The sequence below is a fragment of the Panthera tigris genome, chromosome D1 (assembly GCF_018350195.1).
Source record: "Panthera tigris isolate Pti1 chromosome D1, P.tigris_Pti1_mat1.1, whole genome shotgun sequence".
In the NCBI taxonomy this organism is placed as follows: domain Eukaryota; kingdom Metazoa; phylum Chordata; class Mammalia; order Carnivora; family Felidae; genus Panthera; species Panthera tigris.
Window position 1 is genome coordinate 9,950,509 of NC_056669.1, and position 19,408 is coordinate 9,969,916.

At 41.1% G+C, this 19,408-nt stretch overlaps 1 protein-coding gene across 4 annotated transcripts in view; it reads right to left on the reverse strand.

Annotated features, from left to right (window-relative positions):
* Positions 1-19,408, reverse strand: part of ALG9 (ALG9 alpha-1,2-mannosyltransferase) — a 105,480-nt gene that overhangs the window by 28,005 nt on the left and 58,067 nt on the right. For 3 of the 4 annotated variants that reach the window (XM_042957339.1, XM_042957343.1, XM_042957340.1), the window contains one exon: positions 3,136-3,266. In XM_042957339.1, coding sequence (XP_042813273.1) covers positions 3,136-3,266 — 131 coding nt within the window. Of the gene's footprint in view, positions 1-3,135; positions 3,267-19,408 lie in introns of those variants that run through there. The other variant, XR_006207975.1, reaches the window with a different exon arrangement.

Here is a 19,408-nt window from a genome sequence, read left to right on the forward strand (position 1 = left end):
TAGGATGCACAAGGTGTGTGATAAATGTTTATCAAATTGAACAGATTATGCTTTATTTCTGCCCTTAACATTGAGCTTGTGAGGGAAGCAGAACGCTCAGCGGGGAACAGCAAGCAACGTCTCTGGAAAAGGATGAGGAGGGTGGTGAAGACAGAGGAGCCACAGCACTTGTGTGGCCGTGCAAGTATCTCCAGTCACTGCTCATCACAAGACAGGTGGGGAAGTGACCCAACACCTTTTGCTCTTCCCTCAGAAGATTTCAAAGTCTCTAGTGAGAACTGTATGAGCATGGTTTCTTTGCCTTGTCCCGAAGGCTCTCAGTCTATGTGCACCAGCTGCAGGGTGCGTGTGCTATCGAAAGGGGAAATGGGAAGATGGGCACACCTTCTCATGTCAACCCTCAAAACCAAAAGGGAAAAAAAACTTACCTTAAAATACGCCCTTGTCCCATTTGCTACAAACAGAGTTCATTCTGTGGTCAGCGTACTGCTGTCACTATTTGTGAACCACTGAGTGTCCTCTGCTAATGGGAAGGCTGCTGGGAATGCGCTGTCCCCTCCACGCTGGAGATCTTCCCAGGGCCAGATCTCAGGCTGTCACAGTTTTCTCAACTCAAAATAGAAGGCACCACAGCAACCTACCCCAAGTACTGTATCGAATAACAATAACGAAGAACACGTGTGATGCAGAGCGTTCAAACCATCACTGCTGCTTCTCCTGCCAGCTCTCTCCCATTACTACTCCAATTCTGACCACATGTGAGTATCAACCCAAGACCCCACCACCTCTCATGGCCCTCCACTCCCTCAGCACCCCCCACCCCTCCTCGCCTAACTTAAGGCCATGACCACTCCCCTACACAAACTCAACTCCCCTGCCCCTTCATGCTTTGCTGAACCTTCTTGGCTAAACTCCAACCCTGCACACAAAAATGTGTGCATAATCATTCACAACAGCATTATTCATGATAGCCAAAAAGTAGAAGCAACCCAAATATCCATCAACTGGGGAAGAGGTAAACAAAATAGTTATATCCATAAATGGAGTGGTATTCAGGCACAAAAAGGGACACCAACTGATACTTGCTATAACATGAATCAATCTCCAAAACATGCAAAGTCAAAGAAGGCAGATACAGAACCCCACATATTATATAATCCCATTCATATACCCACAACTTGCTAAATTTAATAATTATTGAGTTGTACACTTAAAGTAGGTGGATTTGATGGTATGTAAATTATCACCAGAGCACCAAAAAGCAACCACAGTGCTTAACTCAGTGCTTAACTCAGTGCTTAACTCAGTGCTTAACTCAGTGCTTAACTCAGTTTAAACTCAGGTGGGTTCTTTACCCCGTCTTCCAATCATACTGTATTTCTCAAGCTCCTTTTGTTTCCTACTCTCAATTATTTCCCTCTCCTCAAATCCTGAACACCTCATCCCCACAAACTCCCTTCTCATCTGATAATCCTACTTCCTACTGCACAGAGAAACCAGAGGCCATCAGAGGAAAGCTGCCAGATACCCATTATCACACCCACCTGCTGCCTGTTACTATCCTCTATCTAGCAGCTATGTGTGGCTATCTAAATTAAGATTAAACAAAATTAACAATTCAGTTCCTCATCCACAGTAGTCCCATTTCAAATGCTTAATAGCTGCATATGGCTCGTGGCTCTCATGTTGGCCAGTGTGGATACAGAACATCTCCATCACTGACAGAGACAATCTACCTGCTGCCTGTTTGAAACATCTTCTCTCACCCGCATCGAGGGCACCTGCTCCACCAATTCCTTCCTTTCTCCTACATGACCAGTTTCCAGGTAAGAGATCATTTCCATCAGTATACAAACATAACTGTGATTTCCCTCATTTCAAAAAAATAAAAGATGAACAGTTTGGGGTGATGCAAAGGTTTCAAAATAGATAATGGCATTGTCAACAGAAAAGAGAAATAATGACCATGTGACACGATAACGGTGTTAGTTGATGCTACTGCTGTGATCACAGGCCAACACAGAAATGCATCGAACCACCCTTCAATTTACAAAATGTGTAGGTCAATTTTGCAAATATAATTAATACCACTGAATCGTACACTTAAAATGGCAAACTGTAGGGTTTTTGTGTATAATTATGTTACATATATGCCATAATATAAAAAAAATCCAAAGGACACAATCCATCATCACTCCCCCTGCAGTGCCCACCACCATTCATAGCCCTATTTCTCTGCTTCCCGTTAGAGCAGAACTCTCCAGAAAACCTCTGTGTTCGCCACCTCCAGGTCTTGTCCTGCTGCTTTTGCTTTGACCCCTAACTTCCAAGTCACCATGCTCTGACCACTCCGTCAAAACTGCTTTCATCAGCTGCCGAACCCAACCGACAGTTGTTATTATTCATCTTCATTCATCGGCAGGTTCTGATCACTCTGTCCTCCTAAAAACATCTTCTTCTCTGTTTGAGTCCCAGTCCTGCCTCTCAGGACCTGGTTCTCTACCTTTCACTTTCTGCCTGGGCTCTGCCCACCCCCCCGCCCCCCCACCCCAGGGCTCCCTGGACCTCAGCCCACAAACAACCTGACTCCTCCAGCTCAATGCCATGACTCCCTCACCTCAACATTCTGACTCCCCTCTTGTCATTAATTCGCAGGCCCTTCTGAAGAGCCAGACAGGCCCTGTTCTATTTGGTCTCTCTCTTTAAGATCAAGTAAGGCCTGTCCTTTCCTCGACTGAGCCTGGATTGCAAAAACAACAGATATGAACTTCTAGCTCCTTAAAGGACAGAGTCAATCTTCCTAGCAGTGTTATAATACTCAAAGACAGTTGAGGTTGATGGCCAAGAGTAATCCATTGCAAACACTTATTTGCATGGTCTTCAGTGGATGTGTTTTATTTAGATTCTTTTATTTGGATGACACCTGAATAAACTTTGCATGTGGTGCCTAGAAAAAGAGAGCACTGTTTTAGATTTCTCAGGAAACTGGACAAGAATAGATGTGTTTGGGCCCAAATAAAAATAAAATGAAATGATGCCTATTACAGTCAGCCCAAGACTGGAAGTTATTCAATCAAGATTCTAATTTGTACCCTTACTAGTCCTAGTACATCTCTTAGGATTAAAGCCACATACCTAGAAGCATCAAGGAATGGTCTGTAGGCCAAGCTGATCCATTCTTCTCTATTCGATGAGTATTTTGGCTCCCGGGGTGTTTCTCTCATCGTGTCCAAATCCACTAAATAATGGCATTTACTGATGTCAATCTGCAATGAAGAAAGGCCAAGTCTTCATCAGTAATTGCAAAGGTCCTTTCAGGGTAATGGACGTCAATTATAATCCTAAAAATTCCCACAGGGTCTTAGAAGCACAAACATCCAAGTCCTAGGACAATGTTATCTGTGCTGTCTCCACTCAAGATAGGAGTGTTGGGTGCTGGGCTGTTACTGAGGCTTCTAGGGGCAGGAGAGAAATACGCACCCAGACAAATATGTACGTAAGCTTTGGGAGTTCTGACTCTACTTTGGGTGTTAAGTTCCTCTGGCCTCATAGACACTTCTGAAGGCTAGCTTGAGTCCACCACATACTCAAAAAACTCTATTCTTCTGCTATCATTCCCTTCCAATCTATCACCTCTTATCTCAGAGATGGAAAGGCCACCACCTAACCACATATGCTAATATGTGAAACCCTGTCACTGCTGACAGAGACCTGTGAAGTTACCCTACACCTTTTAAGTGGTACAGAAATATCCTATATCATCATCTCCAACATTTCAACACAACTGACAGACATAAGAACTGTCCAGGCAGCAAAAGATCAGTAAAACAATTATCAGAACTGCAAGAGTGGAGAAGATTATGAAAAATACATACTAGTATTAGCCAAACTGCAGTCATCCAGTTGATTACAACTGGATGGATGCTCATAAAAGAATATTAATATATTTCATTTAAAACCATATCAAGGGCAACACCTGGGAGGCTCAGTCAGTTAAGCATCCAACTTCAGAAACTCAGGTCATGATCTCATGGTTCACGAGTTCAAGCCCCACATTGGGCTCTGTGCTGACAGCTAGTAGCCTGGAGCCTGCTTCAGATTCTGTGTGTGTCTCTCTCGCAGCCCCTCCCCTGCTCATACACTGTCTCTCTCTCTCTCTCTCAAAAATTAACACTAAAAAATTTTAAATTTTAAAAAGATTTTAAAAAACTGTCTAATGAGTACCAGCTTTCAGCCTGAGATGAATGAAAAAGTCTAGAGAGAGAGTGGAGATGGTCATACAACAATGTGCATGTGCTTAATGCCACTGAATTATATCCTAAAAGTGGTTAAAGTGGTAAATTTTATCACAATAGAAATCTGTTGAAATGATTCATTTCAATCTCAAAAAAATTTTTGACAATACAGCATTAAGCCTTATTCCTAAACACTCACGGCTATAAAGATGTAAAGTCTAAATAAATAATTTATTAATTTGATTAAAATTACTGATATAGTAAATGCAATCTCAAAAATCCCAACAGACTTATTTTGTGAAACTTGACAAGTGGATTCCAAAATGTATAGGGAAATGTACAAGGCAGCCAAGACGCAGTCAGGAAAGAAAAGCAAGGTGGCAGCTTAACTTGCTATACATTTAGAGTAATTAAGACAAGAGGTGTTTAGTGCAGGAATAGATCAACAGACTGATGCAGAAAATAGAGCCTCAAATGGATACAGGCAACATGGACCCTGATTTATGATAGAATGACACCTCAGACCAGTGGGGGAGAGGACAGACTTTTCATTGACTGGTGCTGACACAAATGGACAAACAATGGGGGGAAAAATGCAAATGAACCGTAACTTCACTCCACTCACAAAAATCAATCTCAGATGGATTACAGAACTAAGTAAGGCCAAACTCTAAAGCTCTTGGAAGACAGTATCACAGAATATCTTCAAGAACTTACGGTAAAAGTCTCTTTAGACAAAACCCAAAAAGCATTAATTACCCAAAAAATGGATAAATTTGACTACATTAGAATATCTATTCAAACACACCCTTATGAGAGTGAAGAGATGAGCCAGAAAATGGCAGAAGAAATATGCAACATAAGAAGCCATCAAGGATTCATATCTAGAACATATAAAGAAGACCTGCTAATCAACAAGACAAAGATCACCCAACAGAAAAATGGGCAAATGACTTTAATAGGTACTTCACAGGAAGAAATCTAAATGGCCAAAAACCAATGAACAAGGGCTCAACTTCGTACCAGGAACCAAGGAAATGCAAACCAAAACCACAATGAACAATTACAATACTAAGTGTTGGCCAGAATATGGAGAAATGCTTCATTCTTTGCTGGCAGGAGATCAAGTTGGCACAAGATTTTTAGGAAACTGGTATAATCTACAAAAATTGAACATATACATTTGCTATGATCCAACATTTGTACACCCAAGTAGTAGACTGAACCATATGAAATTGTTAACATTTCACTATTTAATCCACAAAATTGGTAATTTCACCAGGGTTCAAGCTAACACATTTCCAACAAAAATGCATACATGAAAAGACAATTCAAGAATGCTCAACGTGGCTGTATTTGCAGTTGGCCCAAACTGCAAACAGGCAAACATCCATCAATAGCAAAGTGATAAACTGTAGTATAGTCCTACAATGAAGTACTACAAAGTAATAAAAGAGAACTACAGCTATATGCAACAGCAAGTGTGATTACTACAAACAAAACATCGAGGGAAAAGATCAAGACACACAAAAAAGGCAGTAGGATTCCAGTATATGATATTGAACAGTCAAAACTTAATCATTTAGGAGTGCGCATACAAAAGTGGTAAATCTAAAGATAAAAACAAGGAAGTTATTACCTTAAAAGTCAGAGAGTCTCTCTGAAGGGGGGTGGGGGTGGGTAGTGATCCAAAGTAATTGCTGGGGGAGGGGAGTTGTGGGTAGGGGCAATGTTCTAGTATTTGACTCTGGTGGAGCTTACATGGGTACCTGGCTCTATTATTATATTACTGATTACTGTACACTTGTGTTTTGTGCACATTTAGGCTCATGGATCATACACAATTGAAGGTTTAAAAAAGTGCTTATAAGAACAACTTGTTCTTCTCTAGAGCCTGCAGTAAACTCTGTCCTTCCCCCACTTCTCACTCACAGTACTGTTCCCTCTCTCCTAGCATTATTTATACGTAAAAGAGACTGGAGTCTCACATCTGTCCCTACATATGCGCTATTCTTCCAGGGGAGAGAAAGCACACTGGGAATTGACGTCAGACCCAATTCCATTCCACACAACTCTAAAAATGATTCTTTGCATAAACACTTCAGGAAGCAGACTTTTTGGTCTCAACACCCACTCTGTAGCTCCCAAGGATTTTAAAAACATGAAACAAGTTTTTAAAAGCTTTGCAAGCGCCATGCCTCTGTAATCAAATAGGAGCAGCAAGGGGCAGAGCTCCTAGGGTCTCATGCCAAGACCTCTTTTCGTTAGGGGGTTCTCAGCAGGACATTTCAATACTTGACCTCAGCCTAGCCTTTTCTGGCCAGGCATACTACAGAGGTCTGATTATCTAGATTTGGTTCTGGGTACATGGTCTCGCAGACACCAGGGTAGTAATTAACACCCAACTACACCAGTTAGCTTTACACTCCACTCATCACACAACCCACATGCAAATTACATCTAAAATAAAGTTTTGGGGAAGATACCACTGCAAAATTTTACCAATTGAGGTAACAGTCCATTAAAAAATATGTAGTCTCTTCATCCTTCATGAGAAGCAGCTGCTGAATTTTGTTGTTTTTTTTTCTTGGAAGAAGTTAATGAACAACTAATACATATAAGGACAAAGGCTCCCAGCAGAAAATAGATATGATCAAGGGCAAGTTATTAGAGAAGCAATAAGTAATTTAGAAAAGGAGCCCCAACAGACTTCAAACTGTATCACAAAGCTGTAATCATCAAGACAGTATGGTAGTGGCACCAAAACCGACACTCAGATCAACGGAACAGAATAGAGAATCCAATAATGGACCCACAAACATATGGCCAACTAATCTTTGACAAAAGCTGGAAAGAATATCCAATGGAATAAAGACACTCTCTTCACTAAATGGTGCTGGGAAAAATGGACAGCAACATGTAGAAAAATGAACCTGGACCACTTTCTTACCCCATACACAAAAATAAACTCACAAAGGATGAAAGACCTAAAGGTAAGACAGGAAGCCATCAAAATTCTAGAGAAGAAAGCAGGCAAACACCTCTTTGACCTGGGCCACAGCAACTTCTTACTCAACATGTCTCCAGGGGCAAGGGAAAGAAACTAAAGCAAAAATGAACTATTGGGATCTCATCAAAATTAAAAGCTTCTGCACAGCAAAGGAAACGATCAGCAAAACTAAAAGGCAACCGACTGAATGGGAGAAGATATTTACCAATGACATATCAGATAAAGGGTTGGTATCCAAAATCTATAAAGAACTTATCAAACTCAACACCCAAAAGACAAAAAATAATAATAACCCAGTGAAGAAATGGGCAAAAGACATGAACAGACACTTCTCCAAAGAAGATATCTAGATGGCCTACACATGAAAAAATGCTCCACATCACTCATCATCAGAGTAATACAAATCAAAACCACAATGAGATACCACCTCACACCTGTCAGAATGGCTAACATTAACAATTCAGGCAACAAGAGATGTTGGCGAGGATGTGGAGAAAGAGGATCTCTTTTGCACTGCTGGTGGGAATGCAAACTGGTGCAGCCACTCTGGAAAACAGTATGGAGGTTCCTCAAAAAACTAAAAATACAACTACCCTATGACCCAGCAATTGCACTACTAGGTATTTATCCAAGGGATACAGGTATGTGGTTTCGAAGGGGCACATGCGCCCCAATGTTTACAGCAGCACTATCGACAATAGCCAAAGTATGGAAAGAACCCAATGTCCATCGGTGGATGAACGGATAAAGAAGATGTGGTATATATATATACATATATATATATATACAATGGAGTATTACTTGGCAATCAAAAACAATGAAATCTTGCCATTTGCAACTACGTGGATGGAACTAGAGGGTATTATGCTAAGCGAAATTAGTCAGAGAAAGATAAATATCATATGACTTCACTCATATGAGGACTTTAAGAGACAAAACAGATGAATATAAGAGAAGGGAAGCAAATATAATAAGAAAACAGGGGGACAAAACCTAAGAGACTCTTAACTATGGAGAACAAACACAGGGTTACTGGAGGGGTTGTGAGATGGGGGATGGGCTAAGCGGGTAAGGGGTATTAAGGAATCTACTCCTGAAATCATTGTTGCACTGTATGCTAACTAACTTGGATATAAGTTTAAAAAATAAGTAAAAATAAAAATTTATTAATTAATAAGGAAGAAAGAAAGAAAGAAAGAAAGAAAGAAAGAAAGAAAGAAAGAAAGAAAGAAAAAGGAACCCTAACAATCAACAAAATAAAAAGGTAACCAATGGAATGGAAAAAAAATATTTGCAAAGCATGTATCTGATAAGGAATTAACACCCAAAACATGTAAAAACTCCTACAACAGCAAAATAACAAATAATTTGATTTTTAAATTAGCAAAAGACCTGAATGGACACTTTTCCAAAGAAGATGTATCAATGTCCAACAGGTATATGAAAAGGTGCTCAATGTTGCCAATCATTAGGAAAATGCAAATTATAACCATGATGAGATACCACCTCACCTCACATCTATTAGAATGGCTATTATCAAAATGATAAGAGATAAAAACTAGTGACCAGGATGTGGAGAAAAAAGAACTCTTGGGTACTGTTGGTGGGAATGTAAATTGGTACAGCCATTATGGAAAACAGTAAGGAGGTTCCTTAAAAACCTAAAAAAACAATCACAATATGATCCAGCAATCCCACTTTTGGGTATGTTCCTGAAGGAAGTGAAGTCACTCTTTGGAAGAGATACCTGCAACTCCCATGATCACTGCAGCATTCTTCATAACCTCTAAGACATGGAAACAATCTAAATGTTCGTCAATGGATGAAACGTGGTTTGTATGTAACACACACGTATAAAAAAAGAAGGAAAACCCTGTTATTTGTGACAACATGGATTAATCTTGAGGGCATCATACTAAATGAAGTATGCTTGATAGAGAAAGACAAATAGTGTATGATCTCACTTATATGTAGAATCTTAAAAAAATCGAACTCATAGAAACAGTATAATGGTGGTTCCCAGGGGCTGGGGTAATGGAGAGATGTTAGTCAAAGGGTACAAATTTCAGCTACAGGATGACTAAGTTCAAAGGACCTCAAGTACACCAGGAGGACTACAGTTAACAATACGGCATTGTACACTGGAACTCTAAGCGAGAAGATCTTAAACGTTCTCAACATAGGGGCGCCTGGGTGGCTCAGTCGGTTAAGCCTCCGACTTCAGCTTAGGTCACGATCTCACACTCCGTGAGTTCGAGCCCCACGTCGGGCTCTGGGCCGATGGCTCAGAGCCTGGAGCCTGCTTCCGATTCTGTTTCCTTCTCTCTCTGCCCCTCTGCCATTCATGCTCTGTCTCTCTCTGTCTCAAAAATAAATAAACGTTAAAAAAAAAATTTTTTTAAATGTTCTCAACATAAAGAACAACGGTTAACCATGTGAGGTGACGGGTGTGCTAACAAACCTTACTGTGGTAATCTGCACAATAGAAACATGCATGAAATCGTCACATTGTATACTTTAAACTTACACAGTGTTATGTGTCAATTCTATCTCAGTAAAGCTGGGGAAAAAAGAACTCTCCGTCAGAGACCTAGATTCTGGTCGAGGCTCCACCACAAATTAGATGGGGGACTCATACTCATTCAAGTTTTTTATACCTCAACTTCTTCTTCTGTAAAATAAGGAGATTAGCATTTACCTCAAAGAGTTATAATGAGGATTGAATGAGAGGGTCTATTTAAGTAAAACTTGTAAATTATAGGGGCACCTAGGTGGCTCAGTCAGTTAAGCGTCCAAATTCGGCTCAGGTCATGGTCTCACGGTTTGTGGGTTCAAGCCCCATGTTGGGCTCTGTGCTGACAGGTCAAAGCCTAGAGCCTGCTTTGGATTCTGTCTCCCTCTCTCTGTCTCTTCTCCACTAGCGTTCTGTCCCTCTCAAAACGCACTCTCCCTCTCAAAAATAAATAAAAGCATTAAAAAAAATTTTTTTTCATAAGTAAATACATAAAACTTGTAAACTATAAACAACTACACAAATTGCTATAACGTTAGAAAGAATCCTTGACTAACTATGAAATGTGAGAACCTGACAGACAGAAAAGAACCCTGGTGCATTAGGGCCCATTAAAATCATTTTTTTTTAATTTTTTAATATTTATTTTTGAGAGAGAGAGTGCAAGTAGGGGAGGAGCATGGACAGCAGGAGACACTGAATCTGAAGCAGGCTGCAGGCTCTGAGCTGTGAGCACAGAACCCAACAAGGGGCCCACACCCACAGACCACGAGATCATGATCTGAGCCGAAGTCAGACACTTACCCAATGGAGCCATCCAGGCACCCCCAGATTTGTTGTTTTCAATTGAGATTGGTATTTAGTGTCAATTCAAGTTATGCTCAACATATAGGACAGGAGGGTTACAATATTAACTATACAGAGTCCTCAATTAGCAATGAATTAGCAGCATCCACTAAATAATACAAAAATGAATCTTCTAGGCATCATCAAAGCCCTTATGAAGTACCTAGTCGGTGAATCCTCAACTTGGGTATACAAAATTCTTGCAGACATGTTTCTGTTACTAAACTTATAATTGAGGTCAGGAAATGACGTTAGCACATTAAAATACAGAAAGTGAGTATTCTAAGAACAATCAAAGTTCAGAGAGGAAGAAATCACTGGGGGCTGCAGTGGTTGAAAAAATTTCCTGGAGATGGTGGTAAAAGTTAGAACAAAGGAAAAAAGGCAGAAGATCTCAGAAGATCATGGTTTACAGGGGAACCAGGAGAAATATCTCCTTGTCCCTAGAGGTGTGTGTGGAGTAAGTGAAGACAGAGTCTGAGGGCTGATAATGGAGAACCCAAATTAAGAGCATCTGGATTCTGTTCATCAGGAATCGAGTCTTTTCAACCACCAAGTCAAAGGATTAAGAAGTGGGCCTCAGAGAGAGGGAGATCCACACTGGCTGTGCAGAGGTGGGGGCACACGGCAGGGCTGGGGGCACACGAAGGCTGGGAGTGGGCACTGCGATACGGAAGGCAGTGCCATCTGTGAGGAAGCAATGGCACCCAGAGCTGGTGTGGCAGGTGGGAAGGAAGAAAGGCAAGTCTCAGGCCTTTTTCAGAGGAAATCAGTGACACCAAGACTTCTAACACAGCCAACAGGAGAAAAGAGGGGGCTGCAGCGAAGAATCAGCCTGGGGGAGATGGACAGAAGTTGCCAACTTGCATTTGACACCTACATTTTACACCTTGGAATTCAAAGAAGGCCCAGTGACTGGAACACCAGGAGTTAACAGCTGTTTTCTGTTCCTACTGCCGGCAACACTCCCCACTCCCACCTCATAAATCCCTCCTAGCCCTTCAGATTCCAGCCCCTAGTTATTTCCTTAGGACAGGTCCTCTACTTCTGTGCTCTCATAAACCAGGACTTCCTCATCCCAACACTTCACAACTGTAACTTGTGAATTAACAGCCAATGCTATAGAAGATGCAGTTTTGTCTGCCTCATTCACTCATCATTCCCAAACCATGCCTCATACGACGTGCATCGGAGGTGCCACAAACGTACACAGCGTGCGTGACAAAAGGTGAAAATAAAAGGAGGGAGAGGGAGACAGCAGGGTAGGAGAAAGGAGAGAAGAACGAAGCCGAGAGGAGCGGAAGAGCACAGGTGAGGTGCGGGAGGACATCTATGGTACTGAGCAGGGGGGGACGGGCAAGGAAGGCCGGAAGGAGCCATTAGAGAGGTTATACGAGAATCAAAGTACGGTTTTGAAACTCAGGGAGGGTGGATTTCAGAAGCCACAGAAAGACTGTGAGGCGGCCTCACAACGGAGAGAAGGTACAACAAGAGCAAAGTCAACAGTTGTACTGAAGAATACGTGTATCACGGCTTAAGGGGTCTGTGTGGGGACAAGGAAAGAACTTCTAGTCCAGCCTCCTTTTCTCAGTGACCTTCCCCACTGTCCATCCAGCTGCCTGGGCCAAGCCCCACCAGTCCTAAGACAGGAAGGATGTGAACTTGCTTTCAGACATCTATCAGCTGGAAACAACAATGACGCACATAGCTGTAAAAACAGTGATCTCTGGCAAGGGCCAGGGTGAAGTTCAGGAACATCACAGAGAAACCATCTCCATGTTTAAGAGCTCTCATTTCTCGAATGTCACTGAAAATTCTCTGGTAAACAAATGCAGTCAAGAATCCTCTAAGACTTTAAGGAGATAATGGGAACAATCAATCAAAATCAATTATCCTGCAACCTCTAAGTCAACGTGGGAGGGGACTGAAGTTGAGACAACTGTTTGCTGTGCACATGGCTGAGTAAAATTTGTCATAAACTGAGTCTACGGAACAGCAACAATGGCTGACCCAGGTTATGAATTTAATACTTTTAAAGCAGCATGCAGAATGTCTTCTTTCTTTCCAAAACATGCAATAAATTTTGATTCATTCCATTTCCTCATATCCCCCTGTAAGTAACACCAGTGAGGCCCAGGATTTCTTACAGCTGAGCATTCTAAGCTCTGTGAAGACAGAAGCAGAGTCAGTCTTGACCAGCACAGTACCCCTGGTGCCTGCACAGTGGCACACAGCAGGCAGGCCAGAAGTGGTCGCTGAAGACAATCATGGTCAACAGCTACACCCAGGATGCTGGACAAGGTCAAATGCCAAGTGTTAATAAAAACTAAGACTAGCTATCTTTAACTGCCAAGAATTTTTTCTCTTAGCTTCCAGCCCCAGGAAGACAATCTATTTCCTCCAAAATGTCCTACAATGAAGATCAAATAATACTGTAATAAATCTACTAAAAAATCTCTAACTAGCAAAATGAGTTCAAGCTCTAGCAAACTATTTTGAGCAAGGTAAGACCAGTCACAATAACAAAAATTTGACTTATTTGGATATTTTATAGAATGAAAGATTAGAGTATGGAAGTTGTCTAGAAAAATCAACTTAAACCATTATTCCTGGATCCCACTACCGTGATGAGAATGTACAACTCCCTTGAGGTCTGCAAGTGTATTCCTGCTACTGGGAATGGATTAGAGAACACACGGAGCACAGAGAATGACAAGAATCACATTTAAAAGCAAACCAAAACTCTACATGGATATTCCTTGCTTCTTCTCAATTCACAGACAAAATGTTCCAGACAATTAAGTTCAGTTCTGCAAGCCTGCATGTACAGAATTTCTCTGAGAATCTATCTTTTAAATCCATTTTAGCCACAATTGTTATTATAAAAAATACAATTATAAACAGAAATACTATAGTATATACATACACACACATACAAATCTTCTACTATATTTGGATGTAGATTACAGCAGCAAGCAGCCATAAATCAAGTGTTTAAAACAGCTAACTCCCCTAAAAGACCCCAGCAGCAAAGTGGAATAATACTCTGAACCTCCTGCCCCCAACCAAGCACTCTTGTGTAATATTACCTTTCCCATCAAAAAACGGGAGCCCCAATACTCTGCCTCCACCTCTGACTCTAGCTCTGTAACTAAGACAAGTCACGTAACTCTGTCTCAAAGGTTTTACGAGGTCTCCTTAGGGTTTTGACTGCAAACCACTAAAATCCCTCTCAACCCTAAAAAAAGTCATTGTAGAGAAAATAATTTCATCATGAGTGTAAACACACTGCACATTGCTGATTCTACTCTTCTCAAAACTACTGCTGCTCATTATTAGATACATTTTCATACTGAAAGACAACTCTGCACTGGAGGTAACAAATATGCCAGGATCTGCTTCTGTATTGCCATGGTTTGGGTAATTACAAAGTCTGTCTTCTCGGGGCACCTGGGTGGCTCAGTCGGTTAAGTGTCTGACTTCAGCTCAGGTCATGATCTCGTAGTTCCCGAGTTCAAGCCCCACATCAGGCTCTGCACTGACAGCTCAGAGCTTGGCGCCTGCTTCGGGTTCTTTGCCTCTCTCTCTCTCTCTCTCTCTCTCTCTCTCTTCGGGTTCTTTGCCTCTCTCTCTCTCTCTCTCTCTCTCTCTCTGCCCCCCTCTCTCTCTCAAAAGTAAATTAACATTAAAAAAAAAAAAAAAAGAAAAGCAAGCCGGTCTTCTCATACTGAGCATAGATGAAGGTACATATTGGTCAGAAATGCCAAAGGCAACATAACATCATTCAGTTCTCTGAATTTGCTGATGTGAAGGAGCTATTTAAAGCCAAAATATTAACATTGTTATTCTGACATTGTTAAATATGGAAAGGGTTAGGGAAATTTTGGGGGCTCACGTGCTTCAAAAATGTTAAATTTTTACAGGGTTTAATTCTAAGTACTTTATCAATATAAAACATAGGATTTGGGAATATGGCACATGTCTTACCTAAAGAGCCTAGAATCACCACAGAGACCCATCCTGAAGTTGAGTGATAGCACACACAGAAAACTCATTTATCTTCCTTCTTACTGCTCCTGTTAGACCTCAGTAATCACTTCTGGCACTTTCTCACAGAGCCTCGATACAATCTCCTCATGCTGTTCAACCTGGGGCTCCAGTAAGCCACTAGCAACTGACCAGAAGGGTCAAATGAACAGAAATTGTTTGCCTTCCTTGTTAAATCAATACATGGGGTGAATGCCCAGGATGGTGGTAATACCACCAGGGGAAGCCCAATCCACCTAACACTTAATTCTCAACAACATATCTCAATAACAACACCTGTTCCTTTATACAAAGCCCATCATTTAGAAAACTAAGAAATCATGGGAGACTGCTTATTACTTTTTACAACAATAAATTCAAGGTTTCTTTTATAAATTTGACTTTTAAAATATCACCTTATATAAAATATTTTAAGAACACATCTGTAATAAATAATGAAATCATGAGGCACCTTGGTAGCTCAGTCAGTTGAGCATCTGACTCTTGATTTTGGCTCAGGTCACAATTTCAAGGTCATGGGATTGAGCCCCATGTCAGGCTTGGCACTGAGCCTGGAGCCTGCTCAAGATGCTTCCCAGGCTTCCCTAGGAGGTATTTCTCATCCTGCGTTGGAGATTAAGAAATAAATTTGGAAGCCACTCTTTTTAAAAAAATCCTATTAAACAGCAAATCAGGAAATAAAAGAAAAATAAATCCCACAACTCTCAGAGAATTTCTACTTTAGAGTTAAGTTGAGCCATGCACACAAAAAGCCATATACCATTTCTGTATATTTCTTTTCTCTTTAAAGGTTTTATATTGTCATTATAATTTTAAAGGACCAGGGGTCCCTGGGAGGTTCAGTCAGTTGAGTGTCCGACTTCAGCTCGGGTCACGATCTCCCGGTTTGTGGGTCTGAGCCCCTCATCGGGCTCTGTCCTGCCGCTCGGAGCCTGGAGCCTGCTTCGATTTTGTGTCTCCATCTCTCTGCCCCTCCCCCACTTGCGCTCTCTTGCTCTCAATAATAAACATTAAAAACATTTTTAAATAAAAAAATAAAATAAAGAGGACAAGATGACACATAGATACCTACCTTTTAGGAGCTTACTACTTAAGATGGACAATACCAAATAAACTTTAAATGGCATTCAGCCAATAGAATAAGGCAATTATGCCAAAATACAAATAAAAACTAACAGGAAATTAATTTTAATCATCCAGAGTTGGCAAAACATGCTCACAAAATCTGCTATTATAATTCTCCCTGTTTAATCAGCCAATTGGCATTATTATTGGTTCCTGGAGTATATTTTGTGATCCAAGAAGAGGGAATGACTTTATAAACTCACACCTTTCAAAGTTATTTTCATCACCCTTCAAAAGGGTGTTAATTCAATAGATGAAGCTCTACCCAGGCTAAGATTTGCATCAACCTATGAAATTATAGGGCTAGTTCCCTACGTGGAATATTGGGAAAAGCTAGGTAGGGGAAACAGACTGGTACTGGTGACCATTTTTCTAGTGATTCCTATATTGAGTTTCAATGGGTAACTTTGCTAGTGTATTTGAAATTCTGTGAATTTCCAAAATATTTTTATACTGAAGTGTTAATAGCAAAATATTCAGGAGAGGTTACGTACGTACTATTTCTTCTACTAACATATGTAATTGGGGTATTTGTTGTATGTGTTAAGAGTAAATGGATTTTTTTAAAAGACCAAATCAACATTGAAAGGTAAATAACGCATAATTTCTGGACAATCAGGCAGACTGAATGGCCATGCAAAAACTGTCACAATGATAGAAAGAAGTATCGGTAGCTCTCCCTTGCTTGATCTGCAAAGGAACTTCCATTAAAAAAAAACAAAAAAAAAAACCCAAGATCTATAGCCTGAAAAGTGGCTTGGTAGACTAGTCAGAAGGAAAGTAGTAGAAAAGAGTAGCATTACAAGAACACCAAACTGCCTCTGTGAAGACACACGGGTGTAAGCAAGCCAGGCACACAGACTAGGTGCAAGAGAGTACATGACACGTGGCAGTCTGTGGCTCCCAGGTTTTGAACTCGAGTTGTTCTGTAAATGACCCTGACTGGGGAGTTCAGAAGCATCCATGTGAAAACAGACCTAATACAGGTTTAAAAAAAAAAAAAAAAAAAAAAAAGGATTTCATCTTCCTGCAAGGTATCAAACAGCTAAGACACAAGTCTGCCAAGCAGTGAGTCCTGACAATTCACATCAGAAACCAAGTACAGAAGAAAGCAAGGCTTTATGTCAAGTGACACTGAGATCACAGGTGCGATACTCAAAGTCTTTGAAGTAAAGAGAGATTTTTCCATTTCTTGTCAAGTTGGCACTTCAGAAGCAAAAGATAAAGGGAAGCACAGGGCAGAATGTAAGTAATGGAGTCAAATCCTAAGACTGTTTTTTAATTGTAGAACTGTTTTTTCTGGATTATAGCCTATAGATTAAGGAGTTCCCAACAAGGGTCAGAATGCAGCTCACCAAGACCAGAGTGAATGTGCTTAGACAAATTTGCAACTGGACACGTGGGTGCCTCAGTCAGGTGAACGTCCAACTCCAGTTCAGGTCATGATATCGTGCTTTTTGAGTCTGAGCCCCACATCAGGCTCGCTGCTGTCAGCGCAGAGCCTGCACAGAGCCTGTTCCCCTCTCTCTCTCTCTGTCCCTCCCCCACTCACGCACACACACTCTAACATAAATAAAACCTTACTTAAAAAAAAAAACTTCCAAGTAAATCAAGATTTTGAACTAAAACCGCAAAGAGAGGGAAAAAAAAAAACCAACCAAATAAAAATCATGAAATCAGAAACTCTAGTACAAAAGATGTAATATTTTAAACCATACACAAGCATTACATAATCCTTAATATCAGGAGAAATATTATCAGGAGAATATCAGAAGCATTTAATCTGCTATGCTAAAAGAAGGTGGCAAATAAAAAGCAAGAGCACATACTTTTCCAGACGTACTCCTTCTGCTCAGTCAGTTAAAAACCCTGGATGTGATGAAGCAAACATAAGACAACTTCAAAGGGCAGAGAGAAGGTAGCAGGCCAGCTACCAACCTCAGGACCCCAGGAACAACACTTTCAGACAATAACCACTCTACTTTAACAGTGATGTTTGTTGTTGTTTTTTTTTTAATGTTTGTTTACTTTTGAGAGACAGAGACAAAGCCCAAGTGAGGGAGGGGCAGAGAGAGAGAGACAGAGACACGGAATCCGAAGCAGGCTCTAGGTTCCAAGCTGTCAGCAGAGAGCCCAACGTGGGGCTCAAACTCATGAGCTGTGAGATCATGACCTGAGCCAAAGTCGGATGCTCAACCAACTGAGCCACCCAGGCATACTGATGTTTCCACTGAGCTAGGCCACAGTACCCAGATATTTGGTGTAACAGCAGCCCAATTGTTGCTGGGAAGGTAATCTTTTAGCTTAGGTTAACATTACGTCAGTAGACTTTGAGTAAAGCAATTACCCTTCACAACGTGGGGGGGAGCCTTGTCCAATCAGTTGAAGACCATAGGAGAAGAAGAATGAGGATCCCTCAAAGAAGAAAGAATTCTGCCTCCACGCTGCTTCTGGACTCAAGCTACAACATTAATTCTTCCCCAGGTCTTCAGCCTGCCAACCTACCTTGCAGATTTCATACTTACTGCTCCCCACAATTGTGAGTCAATTTCTTAAATTAAGTCACTCTAATACACCCATACTCCCCCGCACACCCACTCTCTATCAGTCCATTCTCTGGAGAACCCTAAAACACTAGCCAAACACCCCCCAAAAGACTCTCATCCATGTATACCTCTGACGACAAATGTCCAGTGAAAATCCAGACTTCCACCTTCACTAGACTGAAATCAAGGGCCTCTCCTCCTGGCCTGGATGGTATTGGAGAAGAATGAAGAATGGTCAAGACTTACAGACCTACTGGGCAGTAACAAGTCTCCTTTCTCTGCTATCCACCCTGTGGCATCCAGTGGCAACCACACAGGGAGCTTGGACTTCCCTTCTACCTATCAGTAATGAGGCACCTCTCCTCCCACATGCTGAGGTAGTATCAGAGAAGGCCTCGTGGAGTCAGAACTTTCACTACTGTCCCATGGTAACACCACCCATGGTGTCAATGGAGGCCACATGTAGGCAGTAACAAGGTACCCCTGGGCTCAGTCAAGGTGCTGTCAGTAGAGGCCTAGTAGTGACCCTGAACTGCTGCCACACAGCAGTAACATCTACCCTTGCCCACCCCCAATTATCAATGGAGACCAAGAAGGGAACCTGGATTTCCAACTCCATCTGGCAGTAACAAGGCAACCCCCCTTTCTTCCATTAGTGTTGGGTCAGAGGTCAGCTAAAATGGAAGATTTCAAGAAGAGCCAGAATTTCATAATACCCAAAATGTCCCGGTATCAATGAAAACTCATTCATCACAGTAACAACCAGGATGATCTCAACTCACGTGACAAATGACACCAGATGCTGACACACAGAGAATAAAGATATTAGCATTATCTAACAAAGATTTTGAAGCATCCATGTTAAAAATGCTTCCATGAGCAATTACAAACATGTTTGAAACAAAACAGAAAGTCCCAGAAAAGAAATAGAAATAAAGAACCAAATAGAAATTTTAGAAATGAAAAGGACAAGAGCTGAAAAAAAAAAGTTCAGAAGATGTGCTCAAAAGCAGAATGGAGAAATCAGAGCAAGGAACCAATGAACTGGAAAAGAGAATAAGGAAATTATACAATCTGAGTAACAGAA